The following is a 21470-nucleotide window of genomic DNA, read 5'->3' as shown; positions in this document are numbered from 1 at the left end:
TACTTTTCTGCTAGTCTTCATTTAGACATCAATTGTCAAATTCATTTCATGTTCTTCCAGCAGCATGGTTTTGAACCTCTTCATTGGGTAGTCAAATTCCTGCAATTGCATGTGTGGGTATTGCATCCCAGATTCTCTGTGCAAATGACTGAATTACCCATTATTCTTTAGCTATAAACATGTTCAACTATGCTTTTGAGAAACTAAACATTCCTAAAAGTATTTCATAGCTCTTCTTTTCCTTAGCTTTAATAATTTGTCACTGAAACCATGAAAAACCGTTGGTTCCAGTGGGAGGGTTTGAAAAAGCACCTTGGAAAGAATATGCCTTCCCTCTGGAAGCTTGAAAGTAACTAGTTACAAATGAATGAATCTTCTATTTTCTTTATGGAAAATTGAAAAGATGCTTCAAGCTGTGTTTATGTTAGATTTGGCATCACACTGCGTGTATTGCAGATACTGCAGAAGGAATCCTGTGTGAAATTACATGAAAAACAGTGGTAAACTGAATTTCATTTAAGTGTTTTCACAATTTACATTTTGTTTCTGTTCGGTATTTTTAAAAATATATATAGTTCAGAGCCTTTCCAGAAATGTAACAGAAGACCAGAGAAAACCACAACATAGCAATGGAGACCGCCCCGAGGTGGATGAGACTTCCTGGGAGCAGCAAAAATACATTTTGCTCTTGATCTTGTTATTCTATCCAGAATTGGTAAACACAAAGCCTTTTCATACTATTTCAGCATCTTCGGAATTTGGGGTAAGTTTTTTCAGATCTTGGATAGTTATGAATGCAAAAAAAAAAAAAAAAGCAGTGTCCATTTTCTCCTTTAATTCAACGGTATTCACCTCTGGGTTGTGAGATACCAGGCAGTAAGTTCTCAGTTCTTTAGATTCTTTCTATGTCGTTTGTCCACCCTCTGAATATCCTACTGCAACCCCGTGTTCTTTGCTCTTTACCCGTTCTTTCTCTACCGCCCCTAAAGTGTTCACGAGCTACTTGTCCGAGCGGGATGCCTGAAGGCAGCAGCGTCCGGTGCGTGGCCTGGTCATCCCGGGAGTCTCTGCTTGGGATTGGTCTAGGGGCCGCCACGCTGGAAAGCGAGCCGGAAGCTGCGCTGAGGGCCGGGACGTCGCCATGACAACGCCGCCCAGCGCAGGGGGGGCGGGGAAACGCGAGCGCGGACGTGCCTGCTCCCGACCTGCTAGGCAGGGGCAGCAGAGACCCGTAGCGTCGCCAGCGCAACGGCGCCGCGCGGCCTGGGGGGCGGGGAAACGCTAGTGCGGAAGTCCCCGTCCCCGGCCTGCTGGGCGGGGCAGCCGAGGCCCGGAGCGTCGCCATGGCAACGGCGCCGCGCGCGGCCGCCGGAGGCTTGGGGAAGGGGGCGGGGCCTGCGAGCTGGGCACCTCCTCCCGTCCCACCGCCCAGCCGGCTCCTCCCACCCCCCGGGCCTGCTGCGAGGCTGCGACCTCTGCGCCCGCACGGATTTGAAACCTTTTTGTGGCGGCGGCGGCGGCGGTGGCGACGGCGGCGACGGCGGCGGCCGCTCGGAAAGCTTGCACGTAGGGGCGCCAGATTCTCGTTTTTCCGATTTCCCCTCCGGGGTCCCCACACGCGGGTTCTCGGGTGGAATTTTGCGCGGGGAGCGGTCGCCCCGTGGGCGGGCCCGGGCCTCTCTGCAGGCCTGTGGGGCGGGCGCCGCGGGGGCTTCTGGGCGCGGGCGGCCGCTGCTTCGCGGGCGGACTGGAGTCCGGGCCGCGCAGGGCGGGGAGGTTCTGAGAAAGTTGGGGCGGGTCAGCATGTCCGGGTCTGGGCACCTGACGGGGTCGCGCCCGGGTCCCAGGCCGGCGGGAACACTTCCCCCCGCAGCCGGACGGCGTCCTGGGCCCTCGGGGTGAGGGGTGGTCCCCGGGAGGCCCGGCCCGCCGCCGGCCCGCTGGCCACGACCCAGTGTCCCGGGTCCGAGTGTCCGAGGGACGAGGGACGTCCATGCGAGCGGCCTGTGTGTTGAGGGTCGTGCGCCCTTCCTGTTTACAGGTGCGTGGACACGGGGTAGAAAAGGCCGGTGCGGGGGCACGAGCCGCCCCGCAGGCCTCAGGCTGCGGCCCAGCCGCCCCCCAGCCGTCACTGGCCCCCCCAGGCCTCGGCGTGCTCCCCCGTCTCCAGGGTTATGCCAGGGCGCGGTCAGTGTCCGGTAACTGTCTAAACACCCAAAAGGGCGAGCCGGGTGAAACAGGCACCTGTAAACCGGCTTCATGTACCGGAGGACGGTTTTCAAGTTTTGTGTAATGATCCGCCATCTATTTAAAGTATGGTTTGATTGAACAAAATCGACTTCATGCAACTTTGAGGAGTGTGTTTATTCGGGGCCTGATGTATGTGAGGTGTGTTCCTTGTTGAGCGGTGTGGCTCCTTTTCCGCAGGACCGTTAATGTTTGTGGCCCGCTTATGCTCTGCTGACCCCTATGACAGCGAAGCACCTTGAGAAGGTCTTAGCCCGTTTTGTAGCTGTCCACATAGACACAGGTTTAAAAAAAGACAGTGCCGGTGAGTTAAATAAAAGACATGAGCCAACTATACTATAGCTATAAGCAAGACTCACCCAGTTTACTTCCTTTTTTGCGTTTGCACTAATTTATGTGACTGGCAGGCACGCTCTAAGTATTTTAAACCTAAGTCAAAGATACAGCTTTCCTTATTTTTTAATCTAATAATTTAAATCTGCAATTCTAATAAATCGTAATAAAAGTTTTTGATTAGCTGGGACTAAGTAGATATAACCTACTTATAAGATGTAATTTCTGTAGCAAGAATTCCTTGAAAGTTTGGAACGATAACTTAATTTTTTTTTCATTTTGTTGGAGAATAAATAAGGGATAGGAAAAGCTGAGTTTTAGCTTTTACCAAGTATCACAGTGATTCTTTATAGTGCTTTTAAAAAAAATGTGTACTCCAGTATTGCATGTTATTATAGCAATTATGATCGTCTTTCTACTTTTCTCCAACTTCTTTACTAGTTGGAGATATTGCTGATTCATATTTAAATGGCCAAGAGGTCAGATATGATGGATCTGAGAGCTAACGGTTTCAGAATTTTAGTTTGAGCTTTATGTTTAATTTCACGACTTTGGGTCTTTTTACTGAGTTTTCGTTTCTCTAAACATTAACATCGCCTGCGTGTGTCAAAGATTTGTTGAGAGTTAGTGATTATTAGGAATCTTTTTGTCTAGCTACGGGTGCTCTCAGGCATATGTTAGAGTACGTGTGCAGGATGAACTGTTTAAGCCTGGAAATACACTTCCAGGTCAAAGCTGTGCTTAAAATTCTGGGTTTATGAGTTTCCATTTGTTTGTTCATCCACTTGCTTTTCAGCTTTATGATCTAACATCCAGCAGTGGTATCATAGCCTTCTGTTACCAGGTACATAACTGATGGAGTTATGTATGAATGCAGCTAGTTATTGTAGGAATGCAAAACAAAACCACGCAACCAAATAATGCCAAGCCAACTAACCAATCAGAAAATGCGCTTAAATAAAATTTATCTTAACCAAGTCTTGAATTTGAAATATGTTTCTTCTACTGTAATGCAGAAGGTACAACGACCGGTTTTGGTAAATAGAATTAAGGGCAATAGTATTTCTATTCTAGGGGACCTATTTGGTACTCAGAACAGAATTAAAAAACAAAACAAAACACAGGCATACCTTGTTTTATTGCGCTTTGCTTTATACGCTTTTGCGTTTTTTACAAATTGAAGGTTTGTGGCAGCCCTGCCTTGAGCAAGTGTACCAGTGCCATTTTCCAACAGTGTTTGCTCATTTTGTGTCTCTGGGTTACATTTTGGTAATTCTCGCAATATTTCAAACCCTCCACCCCCGAAAAGGTTACAAATTGCTGAAGGCTCAGATGATGGATAGCTTTTTTTTTAGTAATAAAGTAATTTTTAATTAAGGTAAGTATGTACATTTTTTTACCATAATGCTATTGAACACTTAATAGACTATAGTATAGCGTAAACATACCTTTTATGTGCACTGGGAAAGCACAGTGTTCATGTGACTTGCTTTATTGCGATGTTTGCTTCATTGCTGTGGTCTGGAACTGAACCTGCAATATTTCTGAGGTTTGCCTGTATTAGGCATGTAAAAGTAAGACATTAATCCCTTTAGTTATTAGCTTTTATTTACCAGTCGATTGATTCTTCAGCTTCTATTATGTGCCGTGTAATGTGCTAGGTACCTACTAAGATGTGTCAGTCACGGTCTTTGCCTTTCAGGAGCAGCTCACAGATGGTGGCAGACCTGTAAATAGTACACAGATGTGTAAAAAAGAGGTAACAGCGTGATGAATGCCGTGGCACAGATGTGAGCAGTACACACTAAGATGGAGAGATGAGTCTGGGATGTGTGGGGCAAGCTCTACTCTGAAGTGATGTTTGAGTTGCATTTCTTGATGACTCCATGCAGTGGGACAGCCTGTGTGATCCTGTAAGGGCTTGGAGTGTTTGCAGAATGGCAGGGAGTTCACCGGTGGGACATGGTCATCTGTGCGCGTGTGTGCGTGTGCGCGCGTGTGTAGGGAGCTCAGAAGGCAAAGGCCCTGGCAGGCCGGCCTAACTTTGGGTTTGGATCCTGTCCCGTGGCAGTGGGCGGTGGAGACAGGAAGTGATGTGCGGAGCTTTGTACTTGGGACATCTCTGGTGCCAGTGAGGACTGAAGCAGGGAGAGTTAGGGTGAGTCGGCGGTGGGGAGGGCTTGCTCTGAGAGAGCGGCGGTGAGAATAGGCACACAGGCAGGTTCTGAGACCTTTCTGAGCGTTTGTTGCTGTGTTGGCTCACGGGGCTTAGCGAATGGGGACGGCGGAGGGGAAGGAGTCAGTGTGAAACAGCGAGGAGGCCCCTGACGGTGATGGAGGTCTCGGCGGCAGGGAGGACGGTCAGCGCTTCCGACGCGGGGGCGGGGGCGAGCACGTGAGGATGTGCTCCCGAGGAGGCGAGTTGGGCGGTGGAGGGAAGAGCATGCCGTTTTCCTCCCAGGAAGAGGTGAGCTTCCCACGTGGAGAGTCAGCGGAGCTGCAACGGCTTAGGGGCTTGGAGAGGGCTGGTAAAAGTTTCAGGGCTGCCTTGCGGACGGCGAAATGGGAGAAAACGGAGGATTCCGGTGGGACCTCAGGGCGGTGCCCGTTTTCTCCAGCAGACGCTCAGCTGAGGAGCGAAGGACGGTGTCGAGCGGTCGCTGTCGCTGTCGTGCGGAGTAGGGAGGAAAAGAGGCCGATCGGCCGGAGGGCATTTTGGTGGGCGGCAGCGATGCAGGGGGAGCGCTGGGTCCGGCCCGCTGGCGGGGGCCTCATAAGAGGGGCGTTGCGGGCGGGCTTGCGAGAGCCGTGGCTGGGAGCGGTAGCGTGGAAGTCAGAGACTTCTTCCCTTCCCGGCACGGCTGCCTGCCGGCGCGGGGGGAAGATCCCCGGCAGGGCTCGTCGGGCCCCGAGGGAGCCGCCGGCCCACCGCCGCGAGCTGCGAGGGACGGCCGGCGGCCGGACGCGGAGGGGCCGGGTCCAGGGCCGTCCGCGCAGGGGCTGCTGGTGTTGAGGTGGGCGCCCTGCTGAACGTTAGGGGCCCGCTGAGCAGAGGGAGGGCGTCTGTGGAGCAGGGCCGCCGCCGAGGCACACCGGAGCCTTTCCCCAAACGTGTGGTTTGTAAACCGGCCAAATGACAAATTGGGGACCGTGCATAGCGTAGAGATGGTGCGCATCCTTACCAAGGCATTTCGAACCTGAGAGGAACATGTGGACTCTTGGGTATACTTTTAACGTAAGAAATTTTGTCAGAAGCTCTGTGTCTGAGTTTGGGGGTCCACTCCCTTCATTTTCAGTGGTTTTCTTCCTGATTAGGAAGAAGTACGAGGACCAGTATTTTACGTTTTTTGATGGAAGTTAAACCTTTTACATTACGTACGGTTACAATCGCTTTCTTGGTGTTGCAGTGTGATGAATTTTTACACAGACTCAGAATGGGTTTTTATGACCTCGGGCGCAGAAGGCGCGGGACAGTCGCAGAGCCCCGTGTGCTCTCCTTGCGCCCCAGTGCTACCCCAGTGCGCCACCGAGCTGTTCTGTGTGCCTGTAGCTTTTGCCTTTTCGGGGATGCCGTACGAGTGGGTGTCGTCGTACAGCACGCGGCCCTCCGGGAACGGCGCCTTGCGCGTCGCGTCCTCGCGCATGGACGCTCATCCGTGTGGCGGGGCCAGTGGGCGCTTCCGTCCTCTCTCTGCCCGAGCGCTGTTTCGTTGTGTGGCGAGGCCACGGCGGTTTGTCCATTTCCCGGGGGAGGGACACGTGGGTGTTTCCAGGGTTTGGTGGCTATAGAAGAAGAAAGCTGCTAGAAACATTACATCCGGGTTTCTGTGCGAATGGAGATTTTGCTTCTCCTGAATAGATGCCCAAGAGGGGGATTTCTGGCTCCTCCGCTACGGGTATGTTTAACGGGGTGGGCGATGGCTAACCTGTCTTCCTGAGTGGCTGCACCGCTCTGTGCTCCTCCCAGCAATGCGTGAGAAGGCCTCTCGCGCTGAGCCCTCAGCAGCTTTGGTGGTGTTTGCCTTTTTAATTTTAGCTGTCCTAATAGGCAGGTAGTGATATCTCATTGTGGTTTTAATTTGCATTTCTCTGATGATTAATGAGGTTAAGCATCTTTTTCACGCGCTTACTTCTCAACTGTACATCTTCTTTGGTAAAGGAACTAATTTTTTTTGCTGATTACTTTTATTGGGTTGTTTGTTTTCTTATGGTTTAGTTTTAAAAGTTCTTTATGTATTCTTGATATAGGTCCTTTCTGAGGTAAATGATTTGTAGTATTTTCTCCCAGGCTGTAGCTTATCTTTTCAACTCCTGGAAAGAGTTCTTTGCAGAACAGAAATTTTTCATTTTGATACAGTCCAATATATCAATTTTTTCTTTTACAGGTAGTGCTTGTAGTGATATATCGAAGAAATCCTTGACTAACACCAAGTCATGAAGATTTTCGTCTATGTTTTCTTCTAAGAGTTTTATAGTTTTACATTTTACACTTAGGTCTGTTATTTATTTGGAGTTAATTTTTCATACAGAGTGAGGTTATTTGTTTAAATTTATTTATGCATATGGATCCCCAATTGTTACAGCATCGTTTGTTGTAAAAACTATCATTCCTCCATGAATTGTACCTTTGTCGAGTGTCAGTTGTCCATATTTGTGTTGGTCAATTTCTGGACTCTCTAGTTTGTTCCATTGGTCTATGTGTCTTATCCTTTCACCAATACCATATTGTCTTGACTGCTGTACTTTTATAGTGCATCTTAAATCAGGTAATGTGAGTGTTCCAAACTTGTTCTTCTTTTTCAGGATTGTTTCTGCTATTCTAATTCCTTTAACTTTCCACGCAAATTTTAGAATCAGCTTGTGTATATCTACAAAGAATACTGCTGGGATTTTGATTGGAGTTGCATTAAATCTATAGATCAATTTGGGGGTATTTACTGCTACCTTTGATCTCTTTCATGAGTTTTGTAGTTTTCAGCATACAGATCTTAATATTTTAATTTTAAATCTTTTACAGGCTGAATTATGGAAATGGGAAGCGAAGAAGAAAAATGGGAGAAGCTGGATGCGGAATTTGATCACTTTGTGGTAGATATGAAGCCCTTTGTTCTAAAATTACCCCATAGGTCAGGTAAGATTATGTTTGAAAATTACGTTCTTAAAATTAATTTTTTTCTTTGTATTATTTAGTCAAACCCATGAACTTTCAAAATGAAAAGTGGATTCATTTAATAACAGTTTTCATCTTAAGCTGATAAAGGATTGTTTACCTTGAGCTGTTGGAGGGTAAACAGAAATTTAGTCATGGTGAACTACTGAACTGTGGAAAGGTATTATTACTGTGAGACCACTTCTCACAGGTCATGAGCTTAAATTGCATGGGTCTTTAAAGTTGGCTGTAACTGTTTTTTCCTGCGTCTTTTTCCTCCTATCATGAAGATGGTTCTTCTTTCAGGAGCCTACTGTCCACCTGTCTCTGACCCTTTTGTTTATCAAAGCAGAAAAGAATCTGTTAGTCTTACATGCTCATTGGTTGACTGACTAAAATCAAGTGTGAATGCGTTTTTGTTGGCATCTTGTCTGCAATTCCTAACCTTTTCTCCTCTGTGAGTCTTTGTCTCAAGTAAAAAAGGTTTATCAGAGAGCAGTTGAAGAGAGTTTGAGGGGCAGGGAAGACCCTCTGAGTCATAGTAGGCGTAAGGCTGGCCGTAAAGGTAAATCTGATTTGGGAGCTTTTGCGAGGAGGGTTCGGAGTGGGACCAGGAGACGGGCTTTTACCCCCGTGTTGTCCAAGTCCCCTGTTTCTGTGAGGTGTCTGAGTCAACTTCATATTCAACATGAGGCGCTGACTCAATGTTAGATCTTTATTCCAGGGAGCTGCACTGGGAAGAGGGAGCGCAGTGTATGAGTTACGCGTTCTGTGGTCACCCATCGTACCAGGCAGGGCCTGCAGCCTGTCCGAGTCCAGGGTGGCTTGGCATGGTCTTCCCTTCACGCCTCTTCCTCTGCCTTCTTCTCTTGCCTTGTTGGATGGTAACCTCTTCTTTCTTCTTCTGCTTTTCTTAAAATGAATATTTCCTGTCCCGTGGCTCATTCACGATTAGTTGAATTAGTATTTAATGATATTTCTATACTGTGTCCTCTTCTGATACTCAGTGCCTTTTTTTCCTTCTTGTCTTAGATCTGCTGATTAGCATAAGTGTATATTAAAATCTCTCATTATAAATGTACTTCAGACTATCCTCATATTTCATCTTTTTTTTTAAAGATGCAGTATCACTTTTTAAAAATTAATTTATTTATTTTTGGCTGCATTGGGTCTTTGTTGCTGCACATGGGCTTTCTCTAGTTGGGGCGATTGGGAGCTACTCTTCCTTGTGGCGCGTGGGCTTCTTGGGGTGACTTCTCATTGCAGTGGCTTCTCTTGTGGAGCACGGGTGCTAGGTGCGCGGGCTTCAGTAGTTGTGACTCGCGCGCTCTAGAGCGCAGGCTCAGTAGTTGTGGGGCACGGGCTTAGTTGCTCCACGGCATGTGGGATCTTCCCGGACCAGGGCTCGAACCCATGACCCCTGCATTGGCAGGCAGATTCTTAACCACTGCGCCACCAGGGAAGTCCCTCATCTTCTTTTAAAAAGGGATTTGGGTACATAGAATTGGATTAATTGTGATCTTTGGTTCATGACTCATTGTCAGTATGTATTGGTACATCGCTGACCCTCTTTTATGTAATTAATTCATAATGAATGCTCAGACACTCACATCCCAGTCAAGAACCTGAACATTCATAATAACTTAACTTTCATTATAGTTAAATTCTACTTTTGATAATGGTTTTTGCCATTATTTTAAATAGAGGAATTAATTTTTTTCGCTAGCTGGATTGTTGTACTAAGTTGTATTCACCGACTATTATATGGATCTCAGTTTGCTGCAGGGCGTATAAACATATAGTTTGAAAAACTGTTTGCTTAAGTTTATCCGCTTTAGTTTGTATTTTCTTTTTGCACAAAGTACACCTGATATTTCAAGAAGTTTGTTTTGTGATTATATAATTTTCAAAGCTAAAAATACAAAAGTTATTTAGAGACTACCTTTCATACATGTAGTGATAAATCCAGTATGAGCAAAGTGGTAAATCTGCCCCAGGGATTTTTGTAGGTAAAACAATAAATGAATATGACCTTTAGAAACTAAGACATTGAAGCAGATTTATGATTTGTGTTAGATATATAATCCTCAAATTGAGTTAGACTGATAAAAGATTAATGTCAAAATGGTTTTCCTGAGACCTAAAAACAATTCTGTGTCGTGGTAAGATAAGATAATCAACAGGTCATTATATGTGGATTAAACTGTGCTACATTTTTAAGGTAGCTTTTAAAGGGATAATTATTTTTCAAAATTACATGTAAATATGTAACCCTCAATTGTTTTTAGAGAGGTTAAAAGAAATTCCTAAATAAATCATCCACAAATCCCTGAAGATTACCAGTTTAATAAATAAAACATTTGAGATTCAATTTTAGATTAGGTTTAAAATGCTAAATAAGATTGCATTCTCTCTCTCTTGGTTTGTGTAATGAGAATTACAGAAAGATTTTTCAACACAACGGAAATTATTTTAGAGATGGTTTTACAGCAACCTTTTTTTTTTTTAAACATCTTTATTGGGGTATAATTGCTTTACAATGGTGTGTTAGTTTCTGCTTTATAACAAAGTGAATCAGTTATACATATACATATGTTCCCATATCTCTTCCCTCTTGTGTCTCCCTCCCTCCCTCCCTCCCTACCCCACCCCTCCAGGCGGTCACAAAGCACCGATCTGATCTCCCTGTGCTATGCGAACAGCAACATTTTTGTCTCAGATTTATTTGGTAGCAATCCTGAGATCTTATTACTAGTTTAAAGTTAAACTCTAGACCAGGGTGGGTTGGCAAACTGTAGCCCCTGGGCCACATCCAGGCTGCTGCCTTTTTTATAAAGTTTTATTAGAAAACAGCCATAACCATTTGGTGACGTGTGGTGTGAATGGTGTGTGGCTGCTTTCATGCTACAGCGGCAGAGTTGGGTAGATATCATATGGCTGCAAAACCTAAAATATTCGCCGTCAGCCAATCCCTGCTGCAGACTAGAGCAGATGTTTTATGGGTCTTTAATGTAATGTTTTATTTTTTGAAAACTCAAGTCTCTAACAGCTCCTGTGTATTTCTAGAGCGGCAGAGGTGTGCACTTTGGATTAGAAAACTGTGTGAGCCTTCAGGAACAGGAGCAGGGGTCACAGGCAGGAGGAATCGGAATCTGTACGCAAAGCTCTTACTACACATGCTCAGGCGAGGGGCTCTCGAGGGCCCTTTCACTCACCGCCCTGAGCCAGGGACGCTGAAAACTTTACCTTCATACATGGTAGGTGTCTTTGACCAAAAGATGCATTCGTTTGTTTCTCTAAAAGTGTCAATTTATCATCCCATTTGGGAATGGTCATATTATTAAGCTACAAGTCCTAGAAAATATGTTAGCTAAAACTATTTTTTTGCTCCCTGATTCAGTTTTTTTCCACCTTGAATGGAAATCAGATATTGAGCTCTAATGGAACCATACTTAATTGATTTAGTCATCCTCCAGTATTCTACAATATTTCTAAAAACATTAAAATGAATTTTTAAATATTGGGCCTTAATTTTCCACTAATTTTCACTGGATTATGTAATAATTTATGGATGTCAGTAAATTCTAGTTTATTAAGCTCTTCTGTATGTATTATTTAATGTAACGAGAGGTTGGATTGAATTACTTTTTTTTAAAGTTTTTTAGAAAAATTTATTATTTATTTATTTATTTTTGGCTGCGTTGGGTCTTCGTTGCTGCGCGTGGGCTTTCTCTAGTTGCAGCGAGCGGGGGCTACTCTTCGTTACGGTGCGCAGGCTTCTCATTGTGGTGGCTTCTTTTGTTGCAGAGCACGGGCTCTAGGTGCACGGGCTTCAGTAGCTGTGGCACGCGGGCTCAGTAGTTGTGGCTTGCGGGCTCTAGAGCGCAGACTCAGTAGTTGTGGTGCATGGGCTTAGTTTCTCTGCTGCATGTGGGATCTTCCCAGACCATCGTGTCCCCTGCATTGGCAGGCGGATTCTTGTTTTGTTTTTTTTTATTATCTTTTGGCTGTGTTGGGTCTTTGTTGCTGCACGTGGGCTTTCTCTCGTTGCGGCGAGTGGGGGCTTCTCTTTGTTGCGGTGCGTGGGCTTCTCATTGCGGTGGCTTCTCTTCTTGCAGAGCACGGGCTCTAGGCACCCGGGCTTCAGTAGTTGTGGCGCGTGGGTTCAGTAGTTGTGGCTTGCGGGCTCTAGAGCACAGGCTCAGTAGTTGTGGTGCACGGGCTTAGTTGCTTCGCGGCATGTGGGATCTTCCTGGACCAGGGCTTGAACCCGTGTCCCCTGTATTGGCAGGCGGATTCTTAACCACTGCGCCACCAGGGAAGTCCCAGCCCATCTATTCTTTTTTTTTTTTTTTTTTTTCCTTTTTGCTGTACGCAGGCCTCTCACTGTTGTGGCCTCTCCTGCTGCGGAGCACAGGCTCCGGACGCGCAGGCTCAGCAGCCATGGCTCACGGGCCCAGCCGCTCCGCGGCATGTGGGATCCTCCCACACCAGGACACGAACCCGTGTCCCCTGCATTGGCAGGCGGACTCTCAACCACTGCGCCACCAGGGAAGCCCCCATCTATTCTTAATGACCGAAGGTAGAACATTTTCTGAAACACATGCAAATGTTGAAATATGAGTGTATTGTATCATGCTTTCCCTTTCACACTCATTTTATGGAATTGTAGGAAAGGGCTTTATTTTACTAATGTTAGTAATGTAAAGGCCTAGAGACCTGTCTTGGATTTTTCATCTAGCTTGTGGGATACTGCAGGATGACCAGAAACTTTTATTTCTGGTTTTTATTGATTTTGGTTTCTCTGCCTACTGATATGTGTGTGTGTGTGTGTGTGTGTGTGTGTGTGCGCGCGCGCGCGCGTGCAGAGTAGTTAATGATCACAGAAAGAAATAGGAGAGCACATGATTTAAAAAGAACTTTTCACTTATCTTTTCATACAGCTAATATTCCTTTTGTAATATAAATCATTATTATCAGATGTATCTGTCATGTAATTTTATCATTTATCAGATTTCTTATACAGCACAACATAACTAAAATGTAAATAAGTTATCCATTTTATGTATTTTAATATTTCATTGAATGATACATTTTTATATATTTTTATGTAATTGAATTTGAGTATTTGAAAGGTTGTCACTAAACTTGATGGAAATCTTAACTGATTATCTCATATAGTACATTTTGAAAGAATAATTTTTCTAATTTTTAAAAATCAGTCCATCTATTTTGATGAACCAAATCCAGCACAAGCCAAAGGATTGTCCAGCCCAGAAGGATTACCAGACTGGGTGATGGGCGAGCTGGGGAACGGTGAGCACAGACTCAGCGAGTCACGGACGCTGTCTTCTGGAGAAGATTGCTCTTTGGTACAGTCGCCGACCCATGTCCAGAGGTACGCCATGAACTTGGGGTTTCAAGTGTGTTTCATTATTTAGCCCATCTTTGGAACTGGTTAGTACATTCCATTATTCCATGTTTTTTTTATGGTAAGCAGTTGGTTTACTTTATATTTTTGCTATGAAGTTGAGGGCTATGAAGGAATGTTGTATGGTTAAAATAACAGTTTTGCTTTTCCATTTGTTGTATATTCAAGATTATAGTATGTTTTTAGCTGCTTTTTGGATATATGTTAAATATTTCTATCTAGTCCACTGCTTGGAAAGTGGTGCCTGAAAATCTTTAAATGACACAGTTCTCTGTTTCCCTTTATGACAAGCGTGAATTAAGGACATTTCACTGACTTCAACCAAATATAACATCCTCCATATCCATCTGGAAGCTTATGCTTGAACTTCTGTCCTTCCCCCTCATTGAACAGTGTTCGTTTTGATTTAATAAAACAATGAATGCAAACATAAACCCTATTAAACTGTGCTTTCTTACTAGAGTACTAAGCTTAAATAGGATTTTTAGTACAAATAAACGTGAACTTCTGAGTTTGTTAAGTACACAATAAAACAGTTGTTGTAGTATGACTTTTGGCCTTTAGGACGGATAGATTTAAATTGGACTTTTATCAGATTTTGAGTTTTACCTTTGGCATGTTCCCTGAAATGTTAAAGTATTGGACAGTGTCAATTCATACATTACTCCTCACCATTCTCTTGGTAATTTTAATTTTTGGAATTTGAATAGGTTATGGATATGTAATCTTTCTTTTCTGCTATAATTTTTTTTGGTTTATTCCTTAAAAGATACAGAAATCTTATTAGTAATTTGAAGTGTCTTCGTAGTTGATATAGTCTGGTTATGTTTTTCAGACCTCAGGTATTATGGTGGAAAAGAACAGGTGAACAGAAAGCAAGAGATCCAGTCCATGTGAAATTTTTTTATTAGAAAGGGGAAACAAATTAATATGGAACAGGAAGAGGTGATATAATTAAGGACATGTTTCGGAAGAGTGAACAGGAATGAATAGATGAGTCCAAAGCAGGCGGTGTTAAATACTAATTTTTGCCTTCCTAGGAGATTCAGAAGCAGAAGAGGTGTGACTGGAATTTTTGTTAGCTGTGTAGCAGTAAGTTGGGGTGTAAGGAGATTGTGGTCTCATTACAGAGACTGAGGCAGGGACAGTGTTCTTCCTGTCTGCACGGTATTAACAGTGCCTGGCCCTGGGTGGGCACCTGTGACCAACGGTATGAGTCTTAGTTTTTGGTGAGTGCCTACATGAGTCAGTGAATGGGCTGTTAGGCACTGCCACACATTGAATTTATTCTGGACACAGCCTCTTTGAGGCAGGCATATTGTGGCAGAGAGAATGGCTCACAAGGATTTGCAAAAAGTACTGTTAGAAAAAGTTGAGGGAAGGATAAATTTTAGAAGAAGTTAAGGGATGTGTGGTTATAGGCTACAGAGATGCCCTGTTTGTGTCCTAACCTTTTTATATTTTTAACAATGCAATTAGTAAAGGCAATGAAGGAACTGGAAAAGGCAAGTCTCTTTCTAGTCAAGTGTTAGAATTTCACTAAGGCCAAGGCCAAGTAGGGCTGCAAAAACAAAACTTCTCAGGGGTGTCTTTACTTACATGCTTCTCTTAACTTAACTTGATCTATTTAAAAATTTTAATTTGCATGTACATTAATTAACAGATATTTCTAATTTTATGTACATGAAGGCACTTAAAAGTAAAACTAACATTTACTTCATCTAAAGGCAATACAATTGATTTAAGACCAGATACAAAATGTGTGAGATCAGATCAGTAGTGGTGGTGGAATCTATTGATGGTCTGTCTTCATATTTTTTTCTGAAGTTGTTCCTTTGCTCTGAGTGGTCATACTGTGCTGCTGAAAAAGTTAGAATCTGCTCGTGTTGACCTAATACATCTCCTCCGTTCTGCAAGGAATTGTTTAAAAAGTTTAAGAGGCTTATAATATTTGACACATGTATGTTTTTGTAGTGAATAATTTATTGTTACTTAGAACTGAAGTTTAATGCTGCCTCATAAATGTTACAACCACTTCAACTTGTCCTTTGAACATCCTCTTTAATCTTAAAAGATTTTCCCCCTTAGTGTTTCTGTTTTGATCACTTTATAAAATCCTGCTTTACTTAGACCTTTTTGTATGTGAAGTATTTCTCATGGCATTTTAGATTATGCTGTTTGTGTCCTAGCCTTTTTATATTATTAAAGATGCAGAGTCCTTCTGAAGCCCCTTTGTTAGGACCCTATTCAACAGAGACGGCACCTGCCCTTTACCTTTATTCTTCCTGTAGGATATGGCATGCAGCCTCATTCTAGACACATTAGAAGTATTACGAGGTCATATTCTGTCAGGCTTATTATCATGCTTTTTTCCACCAAATACACATTGCACACTAGTAAACTTAGCATTTCACTTCAGACAGTTTCAACATATAACTAGTCCTGTCCTGGTTTTATCCTTTTTCATAGTTCTTGGTGTAAGCTTATGTTATTACCCATGGTTTATTTTATAAAAACCACTTTCCAAATTGCCTTGCCATTTTATTAGAGATCTTTTATTGTATTTAATGTCAAATAGCTGCTTCCTTTCTTGACAATGAAATACTTGAATTATATTTGAACTTGGAGCATGGTTTTACAAAATGTTACTAATGAGACCATAGACATAGATCTCCTGCCTGTACAGTTTGGTTAATTTCATTTAGACAACCATGAGATACATCCATATAAATGACTTCCCAGTCATCTTTCAGGTGCTTACCATTGAGAGATGGTAAAGATCCTGATTGTCTTTGTGGTACACAGAGTTTCAGGTGGCCCCGAGATCCTGCTCTGGGTGTTGACAGCCTTGTACAGTCCTTCCTCCTTGAGTGTGGGCAGGACCTGTGAGTGGCTTCTAACCAATAGAGTATGGCAGTGGTGATGGGCTGTCACGTCCATGAATACATTGCGATACATAAGACTCTGCCCTGCTGGCAGACTGGCTCTAGAGGCTTGCTGTCTTTTCCTTGCTGGCTTGAAGAAGCAGGCTGCCGTGAATCCCATATCCAGAAGGAACGGAAGCTGCTGACAATCGTGACAGTGGGGAAGCAGATTCTTCCCTCATTGAGTCTCCGGATGAGAACCCAGCTCTGGGCAAACCCTGATTGCAGCCTTGTGTGGCCTTAAGCAGAGGACTGAGCTCGGCTGCACCTGCACTTCTGACCCACAGAAACTATGAGAAAATGTATGTGTTGTTTAAAGCTGTTATGTCTGTGGTAATTGGTTATGCAGCAATAGATGACTGATACAGTTTTTATCCTCATTTTAGAAAATTATACAGTCTATATATGATGCACGCTCTTTGTAAAAACCTCAGTGTAGAACTATGAAGGGTAAAAAGAGTCCTTCCCTCCATGTTCTTGCTTCACTTCCCTCACGAGAGGTAGTTGGCATCAACAGTTTGGTGTGTATCATTCCATAGTACACACATACCCACACGTATGTAATTAAAAATTATAGGGCTTCCCTGGTGGCGCAGTGGTTGAGAGTCCGCCTGCCGATGCAGGGGACACGGGTTCGTGCCCCGGTCCGGGAGGATCCCACATGCCGCGGAGCGGCTGGGCCCGTGAGCCGTGGCCGCTGAGCCTGCGCGTCCGGAGCCTGTGCTCCGCAACGGGAGAGACCACAACAGTGAGAGGCCCGTGTACTGCAAAAAAAAATAAAAAATAAAAATAAGTTGGCTTGTACTACATGTGTTATTCTTTTGTCACTTAACTGTGTCTTAATCCTGTGTCATGTAACCTGTGTAATCTTTTTCATCACAGATAATAATCCATAGCATAGATTTACTGTAACTTACCCGTCTCGTTGCTTTTGATTCTTTAGTGTTAAAAGAACGCCTTAGTTAACTTCCTGGTGCATATATCATTATGCGCCTGTGTGTGTTTGGGCTATTAGTGATGCTGTAGCTGGGCACAGTAAAACATTTAATGGGTGAGCTGTTGGTGGGATTATTAGTAGGTTCAACACCTTGTGCAATGGTAACAAAAATATATGGGCTAGTATGGAATGATCTCTAAGATGTATAAAGTTCAAAAGAAGTACATAAAAGTGTAGTAAGCTTCCATTTGTGTGTGTGTGTGTGTGTGTGTATTTTAAAGAGGATATATGGATACGTATGGGTACGCGTGCATGGAATATTTCTGGGTGCCACATACGAAACTGTTTTACCTTTAGGGAGTGGGAGTAATCTGGTGTGAAAAGTTCAAAAATTTTTTGTACACATGTCTATGTTATTTTTAATAATCACACATTTTTTGATAAATGGTGTCAGGTTGCCTTCCAAAACACTATCTTATTAAAAAGCTTGGGCATACACACTATTTACCATAGTTATGCACGTTAATAAATCTAACCATATATAGCAAATACACAGATTTAAACATAAGAATGAAATTTTCCCAATGAACAGTCTCAGTGTTTGTGGATTTCACTTGTATTTCTAGTTTGTTAAAATAGGAACCAAGTGAGGCAAGTTGTACGTTTATGGAGCACCTACTGTATGCTAAATACTCTTCTAGAAATCTTTTGTAAGTTATCTGATTGCATCCTGTCTGTAGTTCTGTGAGGTTGACAAAATTGCCCTTTGTATTTATTGATGAGGTAACAGCTTCAGTAAGGTCAATAAACTTTCCCAGTGATGGATTCAGTATTGGAATCTAGGTCTTTGTGATTCCAGACCCCATATTCTTTCTGGTGTTCCATGTAGGCATGAGTACTTTATGCAGCAAACATGGAAACTTCACTATAATCCATTTTTTCTCCACTTGAGCTGTGTTAGCAATCTTGGGCGACTATACCTTTGTTCTTGGTTATTTCTAGGTTGAGCTGAAATGAGGCAGTTTGCCTTTGCTCAGATATCACTTGACACTTGGCAACCATGTATCCTCAGGCAGCTTACTTACTTTCTCTAAACCCCAGTTTCGTCTCCTGTAAGTTGGAGATGGGGGTAGTACTAACGTCAGAGTCGTGTGGGTGAAGTGCATACTGCACGTCGAGCTTCTGACCCGGGACCTGTGAAAGTGCTGGCTGTTGCTAACGCCATCATCAGTGGTGCGGGGATGGTTACTTTAACAGGCCACACAGGGGCTTGCTTGTTAGAGTGACTGCTCTTTTGCTTCTCTCATTATTTAATCTTCCCAAAGGGTATTGTCTTAAGGTCCATTGGTCATTAATTATTTTCAGTTCCTAAAAGTCATTCTGTGTTTCTGAGAGAAAGAAATTAATGCTGTGCAGAAAAGTTCAGATTGTAAGTATGATTCCTGCACACTCTCAGAATAAAGAGAGGTAATAGTATTTTAGAAGAGGCTTTTGGGAGTTTCTTGGTGGTCCGGTGGTTAGGACGCAGTGCGTCCACTGCTGGGGCCCCGGGTTCAATCCCTGGTCAGGAAGCAGATCTTGAAAGCCACGCAGCGTGGCCAAAGAAATAAAAAAATAAAGTAAAAATAAAATAAAAGAGGTTTTGAATCAGTCTTTATTTAGATAACTCAGCAAGCCCCCTTTTCCAGGATAGAGGGAACACAGTGTGGCTGGCCCTGTTTTTAAACATTTTATCACAGCGTGTATTAGAAGCTGCCTAAGTGACATTAGACTTCAGTTCTTGTCGTCTCTCTGTGCTTTTTTCTGTGCATTATCCCAAAGACAGACACAAAGGTAATAGATTTTATTTTGTCCTCCTGTTCTGTGAAAAATGTTTTGAAGCTTCTTTTTTTTTTTTTTTTTTTTTTTTGCGGTACGCCGGCCTCTCACTGTTGTGGCCTCTCCCGTTGCGGAGCACAGGCTCCGGACGCACAGGTCCAGTGGCCATGGCTCACGGGCCCAGCCGCTCCGTGGCATGTGGGATCCCCCCAGACCAGGGCACGAACCCGTGTCCCCTGCATCGGCAGGCGGACTCTCAACCACTGCACCACCGGGGAAGCCCTGAAGCTTCTTTTTAATGGCTTGTAATTATTTTTATAGCTTTTCAGTCAAGTATGATGTGGTCTGGTAGCTTATCACCAGAGTGTAGTTAGGTTCTGGGATAGGGGACGATGAAAAAGAATGATGTAATACCCCTTATTGTTTCTACTGGAAACTTTGGTTAAGAGTTACGAGTTAGGAGAAAGCAAAGAGGAGAGATGTGGAATCAATGCCGACCTTTAAACACTGCTTCACGGTGGAGGAGAGACAATGCTGCTTATTTTAGAGGGCTTCACTGCTGAGAAAGAAGGCAGCAGTTGTTTACATTTCCTCAGATGCCACTTTATAAAGAGTCATCATCCAGATTGCTTAAGAATTCTAGGAGCATGCAAGCAGAATTATTATTTATTATATATGACTTTTACCATATTAGATTTAGGTTAATTTTACATAAATTAAAGTTTTATCTTTTGATTTATGTTGTATCCTTCAAATAACAAATATGTTCATACCTTTAAGAAAGGACTTGGAGAATAATTATCCTATTTTACATGAGTGTAGAGGACTATAATTTGTGCATCTTGCTTTAATGAGATCTTTCCATGGGTTATTTGGTGCCAGATTTCAGTTTGGAATGAAGAATCTAATTATAGTCCTGCCCTTATGGAAAATATGATTTGCTTTACAGTGAGCCTCTTTATGATGTGGTTTTCCAGGAATGCATTGTGGCGAAGAGCGGGGACTGTGTCCTTTAAAAATGTCTCCCAGTACAGCCAGCGTTTCGTGTGCTGGTACAGTTTAAGAACATCGCCAGCAGATGGTGACCAAGTATAATGAAAAAGTGTACTTATGGTTGAGTATGTTGATCTGTGTGAAAAAACAGTTTTCACTTTAAAAATATTGATTTAATTTTTAGTCTGTATACTCAACTATAGTAGATAGAATCTTTTAAATTTGTTAAACTCCATTTCTATATGTAAATGGCACTGACCTATAAATAGCCTCTGCTTCTAAATTGTTGGATGAATTTACAGGGGAGCTTATCATTACCTTTCCTTCCTAGGATTTCTTTATGTCCATTGGCATAGATAATTATGGTTAGGGTTACATGTAGTAAAACATCCTTAAATATTATTCACAAAAAGTACATTCATTTTATTTAAGAATTGCCCTGTTGATTAGGCAAAGATACATTCTGCACTAGTACATTACGTATCTTCGTTCCATACGTATACTACGTATATTCTGCAGCAGTGTAATACAGCATCCCGCAGTGGTGGGAATGTTCCGCAGCTGTGCTGTCCAGTATCGCAGCCACTATTCACATGTGACTGCTGAGCACTTGCAGTGTGGCTACTGTGGCTGAGGAATTGAATTTGGGGTTTTAATTAGTTCAAGTAGCCATATGTGATTAGGGGCTACCAAGTGGGGCTTGGAGTTCTAGACCTGGGTCTTCCTGCCAGGTGGAGAGCTGCTGTCTAGGTGGGCAGTGGGAGGTGGGTGTTGGTGCATCTAAACTGCCTCTGCCCCCGGGAGAGACCTGTGCTGTGTGCTTACTGCACTTCCTGGGTATCTCCCTTCTTTGGTGAGGATCGCCTGTGATCAGTATCTGGTAGCTTCCTGTTGGTCAGTCTAAGGTTTAAGAGGACCTCTCCCCAACAAGTCTTTTTGGAAGAAAGAAAAATTAATCATTTTTCTTAAATTAATGAAAGAAAAGTCAATCTTTTTCATCATTGTGTTTGGAGAGAACGTTTAGTGAGGAACAAATGTGATTAACTTGGTCTTTTTGCCAGAATGGACACTTGTTAGGCAGATGTTTAACCTTGAGCTCTAGGGGTAAGACTGCTTCATAAACAAGGGATGGAAACTTTCTTAGGATCCTCAATAGAACAGTATGTTTCACACCCTCATGGGACCACTTAGCTGCTCATTAATTTTCAACAGTGATGTGCTAATTAAATATCATTCTTAGGTATTTACCAAGGCAAGGCCAAGTGACAGCAATTTGTAACTGAGATGGAATAGCTTTGAAAATAATGGCCTTGCATTTATTTTAGGCTTTTTTTTCATTGAGTCAGATTTTTGACAAATTTAGTCACTTCTAACTTTTTAAAATTTTTTAACGAGTGGGGCTTTGTAATAAGTATCTCTTTGTTTCACAAGCAAGTTTCTTTTTGTGAGATCATAATATTGAACAGTTTAGTTCTGATTGTTCTTTTAAACAAAAAAGGATGACAGTAAGCTTATATGTGTTGTAAAACTTAGAGGGAATTAAAATACTCTCTTGAGTGTTGATACTATTAAACCAGAGATATATTAATAAACGTTGATTTAAATGAGTGACTTTTAAAGCTGGTTTTTAATTTTAAA

The 21470-nt window shown here is 43.1% G+C and overlaps 1 protein-coding gene across 18 annotated transcripts in view; it reads left to right on the top strand.

The window, feature by feature from the left end:
* Positions 1-1410: 1410 nt before the first annotated feature.
* The window catches only part of CEP112 (centrosomal protein 112), a 422023-nt gene continuing 401963 nt past the window's right edge, over positions 1411-21470 (top strand). For 2 of the 18 annotated variants that reach the window (XM_067714855.1, XM_067714848.1), the window contains exons 1-4: positions 4277-4738; positions 7598-7711; positions 10796-10986; positions 12952-13127. In XM_067714855.1, coding sequence (XP_067570956.1) covers positions 7606-7711; positions 10796-10986; positions 12952-13127 — 473 coding nt within the window. In that variant the 5' untranslated portion in view covers positions 4277-4738; positions 7598-7605. The other 16 variants (XM_067714859.1, XM_067714858.1, XM_067714857.1 and 13 more) reach the window with 13 other exon arrangements.

Source organism: Pseudorca crassidens, chromosome 19 (genome assembly GCF_039906515.1).
Source record: "Pseudorca crassidens isolate mPseCra1 chromosome 19, mPseCra1.hap1, whole genome shotgun sequence".
Taxonomy (NCBI): domain Eukaryota; kingdom Metazoa; phylum Chordata; class Mammalia; order Artiodactyla; family Delphinidae; genus Pseudorca; species Pseudorca crassidens.
The sequence above is the reverse complement of the archived record's forward strand: the minus strand, read 5'-3'. Positions and strand labels throughout refer to the sequence as shown.